This window comes from Cavia porcellus, unplaced genomic scaffold (genome assembly GCF_034190915.1).
Source record: "Cavia porcellus strain 051 isolate PalLab524CR breed Dunkin Hartley unplaced genomic scaffold, mCavPor4.1 scaffold_4, whole genome shotgun sequence".
Taxonomy (NCBI): domain Eukaryota; kingdom Metazoa; phylum Chordata; class Mammalia; order Rodentia; family Caviidae; genus Cavia; species Cavia porcellus.
In genome coordinates, this window is record NW_026947487.1 from 25,519,976 (window position 1) to 25,534,702 (window position 14,727).

The 14,727-nt window shown below is 34.3% G+C and overlaps 1 protein-coding gene across 1 annotated transcript in view; it reads left to right on the top strand.

The window, feature by feature from the left end:
• Positions 1-14,524, top strand: part of Scel (sciellin) — a 148,897-nt gene extending 134,373 nt beyond the window's left edge. The window contains exons 28-32 of the mRNA XM_013141489.3: positions 1,372-1,443; positions 4,000-4,074; positions 7,476-7,584; positions 9,764-9,866; positions 13,541-14,524. Of these exons, the coding sequence (XP_012996943.1) occupies positions 1,372-1,443; positions 4,000-4,074; positions 7,476-7,584; positions 9,764-9,866; positions 13,541-13,557 (376 nt within the window). The 3' untranslated portion in view covers positions 13,558-14,524. The remainder of the gene's footprint in view (positions 1-1,371; positions 1,444-3,999; positions 4,075-7,475; positions 7,585-9,763; positions 9,867-13,540) is intronic.
• Positions 14,525-14,727: the final 203 nt, after the last annotated feature.

Below are 14,727 nucleotides of genomic sequence, written 5' to 3' on the forward strand. Positions count from 1 at the left end.
TCTAGGTCAGATTTCTCCTATAATCTTCAAAGCATTGCCTTTCATTAAAAACAAAATAGAAAGTGGAACATCTCAAAGCATCCCCTGGATCATCTTCATTAACATGATAAATTCTCAGATGTGTTTCTTTCTAAACTTTCTAAAATGGCCCTACGGGTGTGAAAGTTTGTTATAGGACGCAATTTGCCATGGTTGTCATCACTGATGCAAGTATTTTCCCCTGATGTTAGATGATGTGGCTCAGGTCTATAGATTATCCTCACAGGTGAGACAATAGTTTCTGCAGAGAGTGTCAAGTAGTTCATGGATTCATGGATTTGTGGAAATAGGACAGGCATATAGAGACTAACTGTACATAAAATGGTTAATTAAGTAATTTATTTTTGAGACAGGGTCTTGCTCTGTAGTTCAGGCTGGCCTTAAACTCGCTATGTAGCCCAAGCTGGTCTTGAACTCACAGAAATCCTCCTGCCTCAGCCTCCCAAGTGCTGGTATTACAAACATGTAACCCCTTGTCTGGCTTATGACTTTAATAAGATAAAAATTCTTATAAGAATTAGGATTAAATCCTAATTATAAGTGGCAAATATGTGCATGCGCTCTCTCAGACTAGACAGCCAAGTCAATGGGTTCCCCAGTGCTCCACACAATGAATCCATAAGAACTTCTGCCCATTCTTACAAATCTAGATACAATTTCATTCACTGCAGTTAACTGCAAAACAAATGACAGGAGGATTCTGCCTTTTTTCTTTGTTCATTTCTGAATTTCACATCCAAGCTGGTCTTTTCTTTGCAATGAAGAAATTTCTAATTTTATCTCAGCTTATATGTAATTTGTAAATAATTTTATATCAAAGTATTAAATTAGCAGCTTGGTGACTGTGGAGATACTTAGATGGGAAAATATAAAATACATTTTTTCTTTAAAAATCTACAATTCCATTAAGTACAACTGTGACATTGGTGTTTACATTGTCTGTCTAGAGCTAAAATTTTACTTAATTCAAATTTTGTTGTGTAGCTCACTTTTTTATTTGAAATTTATAGGGAAAGTTATGGCTTACAAATGTGATCACGATGCCAGGAAAACAGACACAGATATTCAAAATAATCTTCATGCTCTAAACAGATTTTCTGAGTGACCAATTTTCATAATAATATGTGGAAGTAAGTCAAAACTGGCTGTTAAGAACAAAAATGGAAGATACAATGAAATTCTGTAAAAAGTTAGTGACACTTTAGCATTAATATTTCAACAATTATAGTTTAGAAAGGACACACAAATGTTACTTTCTGCACTGAATTAGATAATGCCTTTGCTGTTTTATTATCTTTATAAATAACTTTTTAAACATTTTTTGTGTTGCAGCTCCAATACTGGAACCAGACACGTAAGACCGAAGGACACTGTTATGTATACAAGGACGTACGTAGAGAATAGGTATTGGAAATGTATTGCAAGTATTTTTATCTTTTTATAATTTCGAGATGATCTGTGTTTAACAAGAGATGCCATCATTTTTGGGTATGTTTTTTTTCAAAAAGAAAATCATTTAAGAGTATATTGAGCTCTAGGCATATGTTACTTTAAAACGCTGCCAATATTAAGCAGTTGATAAATAATAATAATCATTGGACAGAGTACTTCAAAATAATTCATGTATGCATAATGTGATTATCAGTAGAAAGTCCTCACAAAACATATGACTGTATTATTGTAATAAACCTTATAAAATTACACAAGTATTTCTATTGGAGTGCCATTTTAATGAAAAGACTCATCTACTGTTGCAGAAAATTATATTTCAAAATAAGGGTATAACTTTAAGTGGCGATACTCTGGCAAAAATTGCAGGGAATTGAAATGAAATCTGCTGATGGGAAAAATGCATGTTTTAGAAAATATCAACCAAAGTAAAGGATTCAGAATCCATTTGGTTTTCAAAGAAATTGGCCTAATTGTGGAATAATATAATGGCAAAGCACATAAATGTGGATATACCATACATGTATGAGTCCATTTCAAAGACTAGAGTACCCAGGGAATTCTTCTGGGTGTAGGGGATTCTGTGAGGCTCCAGGAAACTCAGTACATGCCAGGAGGTGAGTAACATTCCAAAAGTTTCTGCAAAGATACAACTTCCAAATTAATTTTGCTCTTAATTTAGTTCTTAGTCTACGGTATGTTCAAGATAATGATTTCTTCTCTATCTCCATTAATCTAAAAGATGAAATATTTCAGAGTAAAACTTAAAAGCCAATATTTACTAAACCTAAAAGAAATGGGCAAGATAAATAGTATCAAAATAGTATTACAATGAAGGCAAGACAGCAAACACTAGCGAATAGAATAAAAATAACAATATTTTATTCTATATTTACATAATAATTACTTACATAACATATCTTTATGGGATATTACTCCAGTATATTTTGCCTTCTAAAAAAATGTCTCATGAGAACTAATTTAAACAGCTATGATTTTGAATTTTTAAAGGAATGGTGATTTTTTTCCTAGAGTTAGGCATGTTTTAGAGTTTCGGATTTATTGAATAATGAAGAAACTAAAACATCCTTGAAATATTTAACTGTGCTGACTATGGATTTTTTTTTAAACTACAGCATATATGTTTGTATCTGTACCTGTACCTGTGCATGTGTGTCATGTATACATATAGAACAGTGATTCTCAGAACGTGAACTGGGAAGGTCAGCATCACAGGGGAACCTATTAGAAATGAAAATTTGTTTGCTCCACCCTAGACCTGCTGAATCAGAAACTCTGCAAGGAGGGTCGAGTGATCTGTGTTTTAACAAACTCATCATATTTCTGGTGTACATTTAGATCTGAAAACCATCGCTAAGGAAACTAATGTTGTTTATGTCAGGACAATTGGTTTTTAGGGCCAAAAATCCTGGAAGGATTAGTTGTCATCATGCTTTAATCCAGCATTGATGGTGATGTACCTTAGGTACTTTCAACTTTTCTAAAATCTATGCTGACAGAACATGTTGTGCAATATAAAGTCCCCATGATCCGATTCAGGGTTGAGTCCTTGTTCATCACTAACCAACCATGTAGCATTGGGAAAGCTATTAAATCTCAGATTCTTCTTCAGTGGAATAGGAATAATGATATGTATATCATACATAAATATGTATGAACTCTATTTGACATTGTGGGCTACTATATTCTGTAGTAGTTTCTTTTAGTGCTGACAGCAATCTGCCTGTGAGTGATTTGAAGGGAAAGATATATTTCCCATTAAAAAATCCAAAGTGAGAGATACAGAATTAGAAGTCATTGTCCTGAATGGTAGGGGTATATTGCTTCTAATTCTAATATATTCCCAGGTAGCTTAAGTACTTGAGAAGCAATTATAAGGAGTCGGCTGGTTAGTGAATTCAGATTTTGTTTGTCTCTGGGAAACAGTGATGTTTACAAATTGGGACCAATCTATAAAATGGAAAATACAAGATTTAAGGATTACACCTATCTCATTTTCACTATAAGCTACTCTGCTTTGTATGTTTTCAAGTGAAAATAAAAATTTCTAAAGCTTTCTGCAGAAGTTCAAGAGTCTCTGCTTCTTCCTGGGAACAGTATGTGGGCATGAACTTGCTGTGCTCACCTTTGCCTGTTTCTTTAACTTTGTTAGACTCTGCATCACTTAAGTTTAGTAAATAAGTGAAGAACAAGTACAAGTTTCATGAAACACCATGACGTCTATGTCTGCTCAACTGATTCCTGTACTCTTTTTCCCTACTCTCTTTTTACTTTGGTGATACATGCTCTTAAAGGTGTCTTGTGCATCAGTACTTCAGATGAAAGGGTAAGAAATGCCATCACACCATCTTGACTTGCATCATTACAAGGAACAGTAAAGTAAGGCTGCACGAGGGGATGTGAATGTGCTTGCTTCCCTGTACGTGGATGTGTACATCAGTGTTATAGAAGTTACCCTGATTCTCACATGTCATACATGTTTGTTTCTAGTGAAGTACCAAGAGATGAGTATCAGGAGACTAGCTCTGGAAAGTATATACAAACTGTGTATTCAACTTCAGACAGGTGAGTATACAGAAGTTTGTATGTTTATGTATGTATATACATGCAAATATGCATGGGTACTTATATGTACATTGTATTTTTCTCACCTTTTTTCTGGGGGTGGTTCCTCTAATGCTAATTATTATATATATATGCATGAAAAGAAAGGAGTACTACTCTACATTTGGGAATTATCTTCTTGACTTCTTGGCTGTTGCTGCTCTTGATTTTTGTGCTCATGATTCTAAAAGTCTTACAGGCCATCTTTCTGTTGTTGATGATTCTTAGAAGTCCCCAGAATACCATGTATTAGTATGTAAGCTTCATTGCTTCAGAGAATGACCTTATCCCCCATATTTGTAGTTTTCAGCTGCATGGATGTGCTGCTGACACCCACTCTGGACCCAGTTCAGTTCCTAGGAGTAGGCTTACGATGAATTTTGAATTGGTGCTGGTGAACAGGCCCCACTCCATGCTTTTGGGACTAGTGATCCTCTTTAGCTTTAATATTCACTGGGCTCTTAGGTGACACTTAGGAGAGGATGGCCTACAGATTTCTAGCGGAGTAAATGAAAATGTTTAGTATTTTAACCCACCACTGGTAAAAAGCTATTATGCAAATGTCTGATATTTCACGGGTGGTGATTTTCACATGCTGTATATATGACTCATTGAGAATAAAGACATATTTTACTTTTTATGTGTAGTCTCAGCTTCTAATGCAGTGTTTGGCATCTTACAGGTACTCTATAATTTTTTTTTTTGAAAACACAACCCCATGTCCTATTTTCTAAGGGAAGTATACATGGGTTAGGTGTCAAAATAATCCTGTTTCTCTAGTGGTATGAATATAAACTATTAAAACTACCATTGGAAACAGTATACAGGGTCCTCTTAAAGTAAAAACAAAATTACCATTTGATACCACAATCCCACTGTTGGATTCATATCCAAAGGAAAAAACAATCCATATGCCAAGGAGATCTCTGCACCTTTATGTTCATTGTATTTTACTTTGCTCATAATAACCAAGATACAGAGTCAATCTAGATGTCTACTGATGATAAATAGATAAAGAAAATGTTCTGTTTTGTCAATTAAAATAAAAATTATAGCCTCTATCTGATGCTTTTATGTGATTTTTCATTATGAAATCTCTGCTGAGGGTTTTGCCTTTTAGGTCACACCTCTCTGAGGAGAAAAGTAATCTATATAAATATTAGAATGACGAGCATAAAGTAACCAAAAACCTCCAGAACTAAGATTTCCATAATTTTTGGAAAGATCTTAACAAGGCCAGTATCAACATCAAAGTTTTCCCTGGGCTCATATTTTTATCGCTAATTTAAGGAAGGAAAATATGTTCCTATATTATTGTCAACACGAGGAATTTCATTCCTGCCCAGAAGGCTCTTTGTGAAACCTTCCTTAGTTGTCAGTGCAAAAGTCAGTTGTCCACCAGACTTTTGCTGTTGATTAGTGTGTGGAATTGGCTGAGTGCCTAGCGTTTTCATCTAAGCATTTTTAGCTCATTAAAAGTGCTTGCCGCTTTATGAGATAAAGGCCCAAGTCCTTTGTACATTATCTATAGGGCTTCAGAACCTGCTGCTGTTAAACTGCTAATGCCCTAATTTGTCCATCCTGTTCATTCTGCCTGGAGTTCCTCCCCAAGGCTCCTGTACCCACCTTACCCAGCCACCTCAGGTGTTTCTTCCTCTTCAAGATTTTACTTTTTCTGACAAGTCTTTCCTGACACCCTCTACAGTTGTTTGTTGTCTCAGTGGATTCTCCTAATTCTTTGCTTGTCCACATTACACTTGCACCACTGAATGACACATTTGGCTTCCCCAGTGGAAGAACTTCTCGCCAGAGGCCAAATCACCACTCTGTATTCCCAGCTCCTACCTCAGTGCCTGTGGGCTACACAGATTATAGGGCACCCATTCTGGGGGATGTCAGGAAAGACTTGTTGGAAAAAGTGCATATGGGACAGATGATAGCACCTATTTTCTACTCTTAAAGTGTTTATAATCTTGGGCAAGAAATTGTAGAATATATGTGTTCTATCTATCATCTCACCTATGTATGTATGTATGTATGTATGTATGTATATATATATATATGTATGTATGTATGTATCTATCTATCTATCTGGAGAATTCATGGGGAAATATTTGCCAGATAGCTTTATTATAAGCAAGTAGTTATGGAATGGAATGGAAAAATATTCACTTGTATCCGTACAATTAGGAGGACATTGGTAGGTAGAACGAGATAAAGTTTATCTAATCTTTATCCTGTCTCACTGTCTCTTTCTTCCTCTTTTGCCCCTCTCTGCTGCTATACCTGTGTTCCAGGGCATAACTAACTCATTTCTTCCAAGGAGCTCAATATACCTTTGTCAGGCCAGGGAGCCTAGGGCCACAATTGCCCCTTTCATATTTGCTCTCTGCCTGCATGATAGCAACAGTTAGCTTACCTTTCTGTGCATCAGTTCCCTTTCCTATAAAATGATGTAAAGATGCTAGCATTGAATTTTCAGGGGCATTACAAAGAATGAATAAGTTTCTATATGTAAAGTGCATGGGAAAATTCGCTGCATATATTAAATGCTAAGCAAGTATTGGTTATTTTTGTTTCTGCGCCTTATTATATATTCTGCTCTGGAAATAGCAGGCCATCATGCTACTGCCTCAAAACCAGTAAACTCTAACACGTGTTTTTTAACACAGGAAAGGAACAGTGGCCTTTCTTAACACTCTGTAGTGATCATAGGCTTTTGAACTCTGGCCACATGTACAGTTCAGTTATTTTTGAGCATTAGTTTTCTTTCATCAAATTTGTGCAGGGTTATATCTTTTTGTAGAATGTAAATTTCATCATGACATACATCCCTGTTAGTATGTTGACTTAACTATAATACCAAGAGGGATGTTATAGTGAGTGAGACCCCAGAGACCTGAGTGTTACATATCTATCACTTATGAGCTTATAAATTCAGTCGTGAATGGATTTCTATTTTTGATCTATTGAATGTTTTGAGAATTAAAAACTTACATTCATCAGCAGTGTAATTTTCTCATATACTCAGTAAAATGATATGTGTAAATTAATAATTAAAAACTCTCATCTATCTTCCAGGGGTACTTAAAATCTAGTTCAACTAGGGAGAATGAACATTTTTGTCCTGCTCAGATGCTTCTTTGATTGTTGCTACATTAATAATCAGAGACTTTCCATTATGTTCATCCCTTGACATTATTTTGGAGTAGCTAGATAATCAAATCTATAATTAGAATAAGTAAACCTTGATCTTTCCTAGAACTTAGTGAAATTTACTATAGTATCATTAAAAGTAACATATAGAGAGGAGATGTGTTTACATGATGGCAAATTTATTTTCATTCTTTATATTTCTGTAGGTCTGTCATTGAAAATGACATGTGCACTTACTGTCGAAAACCCTTGGGTGTGGAAACTAAAATGATTCTTGATGAATTACAAATTTGCTGTCATTCCACATGCTTTAAGGTAAACATGTTTACTTCACTAAACTACATGTAAGATGGCACAATGTCTGGAATGAAAACAGTTTATTAAAATACAAGGGTCGAAGTTAAAGTTGTTAGAAACTCTATAATTCATATTAATAATGCACTACTTAAATATATTTCAGAGTCCTGTGGCCTACACTTCAGAGTTTTGTATTACTATCTTGGCTGTAGGCTCAGAGTTGATTACTGATACACCTATTCGCTCTTTCTCTAGAGATTTAACTCTGTGGAAAAGATAAACATTTGTTCTTTTTATAAAAACTTTACATTTTAATAAATCATTCATTATGTTAAAACGTACGATAAACTCTAAAAGGAAGATAAACTGTTTAGAAGAGAGTGAACAACTCATTCATCATGAAAGTAGCCTTATAGGTTTAACGATTGTTGAACAATCTACTTTTGAGACTATGATTAATCATAATTAGTTGTGCCTTAATAATTGATAGTAAACTTCCATTGGCAGAATGCCTTACAATTTGGTTTTTGCTGGCTGTTTCTTTTTGTTCACATAATAAGATTGGTGGGTCAGCGCTGCAGCCCACCAATGGGATGCCATGGACTCGAGTTCTTGTTCTGCCTCTGTCACTAGCTGTCACTGTGTAACTGGACAATCACTCAAATTACTTTGGCTTGTTTCCTTACTTGTCAAATGAGGTGCTTAACTATACCAACTGTTCCTAATCTTGGCCACATATTTTAACAGTCTGAGTGTATGGGGTCAAAAACTTGGCACCAGCCTTGAATTAAGCAAAGAATCTCAGAGATGGTTTGGGGACAACAGTAGTTTTAAAAAAATCTTTCTTTTATTAGTACATGTTTATAGTGCATGATGATTATATTCCTCATGGGGATTGGTACATCTTAATCCTCTTTTTTATCTCCTTCTGTCCCCCTTTTTCCTTCCTCTTTCTATCTCTTCAGTCCCCTTTTAAAAGCCCCTTTGATATAGGTGAGATGCAACCAGTTTGAGAAACACTGACCAAATCTGTGTTCTTTCTACTAAAGTCTTTCTGTAATTGATGCAAATTATGTAATCCAGTCAAAGAGGTATTACTCTTTGTCAATTGACTTCTGTTCTACTTATCTTCAGACAGTAACATACAGTAATCAGAAATATGATGTATTATTTTGAGAAACAAAACATCCATCTATCCAATATAGGATTACAGAAATATAGTCTGAAGATTAAATAACCTATAAGAACTTACAATTACTTTTTTAGAGTTATGAAATTTATTCAACTAAATAAAAGTGTTAGGCCTTTATTTAAAAATACTATGCAGAAAACGTTACGAAATAAGAAAAATCTTGATTAATCCTTTGATGAAAAACATACTTTTCATTTATTACAACTTCAATGTGATTTTCAATATAGATATACAGTATAACAGAATTAAAATGTTTCCCTCACTCATAGAGAAAGATAGATTGTGCTACAGTCATGGCAATAGAAAACAACTCAAGCTAGTTTAAACCTGTCAAGTTGATCAGTGACAATTTACTTATAGCGAGCCTATTTCTGAAAGCCAGTCAATAATAACCCAGTATTTGGAATTCAACCAATCAGCAGTGGACAGATACAAAAAAAGAGGTCAATGCTTTCCTGTGTTGGTCTGCAACTCAAAACAAACTTACCCCTGAAACCTGTAAGATTAGCACTTTGTTTTTCATGATGGGGTTGCACATGGACAGCACCTGGACCCTATGTAAGCCACATAAATACGGGTTTGTTTTTGTTTGAGATATTCAGTGGTCAACCTATCCTTGAGTTAAGTATAAAACTTCAATAGTAGTGAGTCCATGAAATGCTGTGAGAATTTTTTGAAAAGCTTAATATGTGAGCTATGGAGTAGTATACTTTCAATTTTCCTATGACTTCTCTTTTTTAGTATTATCACTATTATTAACCCATGATTTCTTTTTTTTTGCAGGGGGTACTGGGAATTGAACTCATGAGCTTGTGCTTGCCAGGCAAGCACTTATGCCACTGAGCTATATTCCTGGCCACCCCATGATTTCTTTTGAGGCTGCCTCTGAGTGTTGCTATAGAAGACAGTTTTGAATAAACTAAATATGATTGTTTATCTCCATTTGCCTAAGAATCCATACTTAATCTATTATGTAAATTTTACATATTATTTTTTCTTCTTTAGTGTGAAATATGCAAACGGCCTTTGGAAAACCTGAAAGCAGGTGACAGTATTTGGATTTATAGACAAACAATACACTGTGAACCTTGTTACTCTAAAGTTATGGGTAAGTGCTATGTTCTGCAGGGAGCAATTACTTTGAACATTAATAAACATTTAGTATGTTTGAAAATTATATGCTTCAATAAAGTGCAACTAATTTACTAATTGTATTTAGTTATAAATTCAGCTGTAAATAGTTACATCATGGTAATATGTTTTTTGAAAATTCATCAAACATATATCAATGAAGGATAAAATGGAGCCCCCTGTACCTTTCTTTTTTTAAAAAAAAATTTTTTTTTTTTGTCTTTTTCTTTTTTATCGGTACCGGGGATCGAACTCACGACTGCCTGCTTGCAAGGCAGGCGCTTATGCCGCTGAGCTAAATCCCCAGCACCCCCTGTACCTTTCTTTAGAATTCAGTCTTATACATTATTTGCACCTTGCAGATCTATGAAATGAACACATAAACTCCTGTCCCAAGGAAGGAAAAACAGTAGGTGCTGACAAAGAGGTGGGAAAGATTTGTTCAGGATGCAGTACCAAAGCAAGACAGAAAGACTGAGATAATATGTACATTTTCTTATAGCTCAACCAAAACCATATACACCAAATTGAAGAAAAATATATTTTTTCTTCAAAACCTGAGACACCTGGAGTCTTAAATAATAATTTACTGTAGCTGTGGACATCACAGTAAAATTTATTTTAAAACAAAAGCTCCGTTGGGCTGCATCAAGTGTAGAAGAAAGGGAGGACTTTCAGTCATGGCTCAATTACTAGTGTGCATAAGATGAAAATGGTCTCAAATAAGCCTTTAAAATTTAAAAACTGCAGTGCAACTTTCCCATGCAATATTTTTTCAGTGCTACTAATGAAAAAAAAAATTAAAGCTCACACTGGTGTCACAGGTGTTACACTTTTATCTGATCTCTTTCTTCTAAAGTTAGCTTCCCAGCGATATTTAAAATCTTGCAAAAATATTTATTTTTTTCACACAGATCTTGTTGTAAAATCTGTACATTAGGGTCAAAAGGTAGGAGCAGCAAAATTCTGCCATATTGTATATTTTGTTTAAAGTATAAAATCAGCTAACATTATATTGTGTCCTGGTATAAGATAGGACATAGACACAACTAAGGAAAGAGATGGTTTATTTTAGAAAAATATCCATTTTTCTAATAAAAATAGATCTGCTCTGATAAAAATGATTATTTAATTGAAACATTTCTGTGAGTGATCTTTTACATTTACACTTGAGTATGGTTTTTAAAACATCTAATCTGTATCACAATAAATGCCTTTATGTTACTTTTAAATAAAAAATTACAGTTAGTTTTTTGTGATTCTATGTTAACTTAGTTTTTGTTAACAATTTAAGACCAAATGTTACTATAATTCAGATTTGTAATTAGCATCAATAATGTGACAAGAGAACATTAAGGGCATACCTTTTAATTAGCATGTATTAATTGTAGAAATTTACCAGTTTCACCGTGACATTTCCATCTATCCATCATGTCATGTCTGTTCTTCCCTCTCCCCTTTCTGGTCTTCTCCTGTCTTCCCTAGGCCAGCTCCCCAGTCCCTAATAGTCTCACTTCTACTTATAGGCAATATTTTTTTCTTTTTACACCTGAGGAAAATATGTCATACTTTCTGTATCTGATTTATTTTGTTCAACATGAAGAACATGTATTTTTAACTACCATTTTCTATCAAGTAAGCATGAAAGGTTTCAAAGCTAACCTAAGAGATATGCAGAGTAATAAGTGAACAACACAAAGTTCTATTAAATTTGACTGATTTTAAAAGTCAGTATTTACATTTTATTTATAGTATATAGGTACAACAATGAAAGTGATACCTGGAGAAGGTGCACAGTACTGTGCGGAAGGCAGTTTTTTCCTGATGCCTTGTTGCCGCAGTGAATGTAAGCGGAACATTTGGGATTCCTACGTGGGATCCAAAGTATGGAGCTTAATGACAAATATGTCAGCCTAATGAGCTACTGGGATGCTACATCTGGAAAATGTGCTTAAAAATATTCTGAAACCCACGTTCCATCAGGCTGCGGAATCAATTACAAGAATAAAACCTAATTATATTCATACTTTGCCTTCTATTTATTGCTTTCCCCAGACAGTTTTCAGATTTCACTTTTCTTTCTCATTTAGCAGCCTTATCATGATCCAATATTGTATCATAGGGCTTAGTGTGCATGGCGGGAGTTCCAAAGCTTTAGTCTCCCATGACTTGATGGCCTGGCTTAGCAGGTATGGTTAACAACAGACTCAGAAGTCTTACTGTATTCATCCTTGACTCTGAACACTTTGTGGGTGTTGCACTTCTTGTAGTACATGTAAGTTATCAGGCTATGACTCTGGGGTATGTCACAAATATGCTTATCTGGCATTTAGCACCTCATGTATGATCAAAAGCTACTCTGATGAATTTGGTAATAGAAAGTAGCTTGGAATGCTTAATAAACCACTCTCTCTTGAATGAATTTTTTTAAATTTTGGTAGTGGACTTATTTTTTTATTTTAAAGAGATTAAGACAAAACAGGACATAACAGAGCAGATCAGAACAGAAAAATGTAAGCAACACAGTATTTCACCAGAAGACAACCCGTCATTAACAGTAACTACCACGATGTCTCTTTCTTTGAAATAGTTGAGTATAGCTTCAATATAGTATCAAACATAACAAAATAGTATAAAAACATTCAAGAGAATGAGAGTGTTCAGGGCATTCAGAACCAAATAACAGAAAATAATCAATGGTTACTATATTATCGCATTTTCCATAGAAAATTTGTTTATACTTTCACATGTAATACAATTCAATAAGGTACAACATGACAGAGCCAATGGAAACAGAAGAGCAAGAGCATGGTAGGACTTCAGAGTAAGATGATATTATACCAGTACTGGCTTTTATAATGACTTGTTTCCCTCAAATTAGCTGTTCATACCATCACAAATAGTAAAATAAAAAAACCAGGACAAACACATTACAACTGTGATCATTATAAGGCTTCAAAACAATGTAATGGGGAATCATGATTACCATAAACTATTACTATTTCTTACACTAGGGAGACTATATGATATTTATACATGTGGGTTTGATTTATTTCGCTGATGAGTATGGTCTCAAGTTGCAGCCATTTATTAGTAAGTATCTCAATGTGATCATTCTTTATAGCTGAGTAGTATTCCACTGTATAAAAATACCACAGCTTTTTATCCATTCCTCAGTTGATGGACACTTAGGTTGTTTCCAAGCTCTGACTATTACAAATTGTGCTGCTATAAACATGGGTGCACATATATCACAGGGGTATGATGTTTTCAGTTCTTCTGGGAATATGCCCAGAAGTCGAATAGCTGGGTTAAATGGGACCTCCAATCCCAGCTTTTTGAGGAATCTCCAGACTGACTTCCACAGTGGTTGCACCAGTCTACACTCCTACCAACAGTGCAGGAGAGTTCCTTTTTTCCCACATCCTCTCCAGCATTTGTTGTTGGTAGTTTTCTTGCTCCTGGCCATTCTTTCTGGAATGCAATGGAATCTCAGTTGTTTTAATTTGCATTTCTCTGATGACTAATGATGATGAACATTTTTTCGTGTATTTATTTGCCATTTGTATTTCTTCATCTGAGAACTGTGTATTCATCTCAGATTAGTGCACTTATTTTTGTACTGAATTTGTTATCTGTTTTTTCCCCCAGCAAAGTGGATTCAATAAAGCTGGCACATGGAAATCAAGATGAACAGCATTCACTAAAGAATTAAAAGTTGCAAGTTTTAAAAACATGTAATCTACAAGAGTTTTTATGCTGAAGATCAACACTTGTATAAAATTATAATAATTCTGATATTGCATAAGTAATAAAGTTACTTTCAATAAGATTATATAAATGAAAAGAGCCATCTGGTATCTGGCTATATTAGTGATAAGAAACTCGCATGGTCTAATTATGAGTATCAAAGGAATAATGCATTTGATGGTGGCAAACATTATCAGGCTTAGGCAGATCTATGCCTGGCTGTACATCGTGATTCCCATTAGAGCAAAGTTGTTTATTTTTGTCACCGTTATTCTTCTAAGAATTTGGGTTCTCAGGCATTATTGACACCCTAACAAAGGTACCAAAGGAAGAAAGATGCTTATTTTTTCTGCAGAAGAAATGTTAGAAATTTTCCTACAAACTTTGGCACAAAGATGTCAACATAAAAAGTTGTATGTATCTTAGAAAATCACTCAAACTTTCTATATCTCCATGACATTGTTTGTGATATGGAGGGGCCCTGGACAAAACGATTTGTACTTCTCTTTTTCTGATGAAACTTTGAGTTCACTCATTAAAAACATCATTATATGTGTTTGTTAAACTTATTCACTAAAGAGAACACATAAACAGTTTGATCTTAGTGTCATTCTTCAGTTTATCACAACCATGATTTACATGTACTATATCTTTTAAAAAAGAAATAAACTTATGGGGCATAGGTAAACTAATGTGACATGTATAGTTTACATGTTATAACTTGTTAAGTTTCCTTTGCATGAATTTTAAAAATCTGGATATATAAACAATGTATAAGAAATAATGGTTATGGATTATAAAGGTATGCTACATGTTCTAATATTGCATAGCACTTTATATTTATGGAAGGCTTATACAAATAAAGTGAACCGTGAAAATACAGAATTTTTATAGCGTGTTTATAAATATCATCCACTAACACTGTTTCTGTCAATTATAGTGATTACAATTTATTATATTCTATGCTATGTCAGTTAACTTATTTTTTAATTGCCTACACTATATATTTTTAGTTTAGAAGAGCTTTATAGAAAGGAATTGAAAATTCAACAATTAATGAGAAAATAATATTATTAACACTGAGAAAC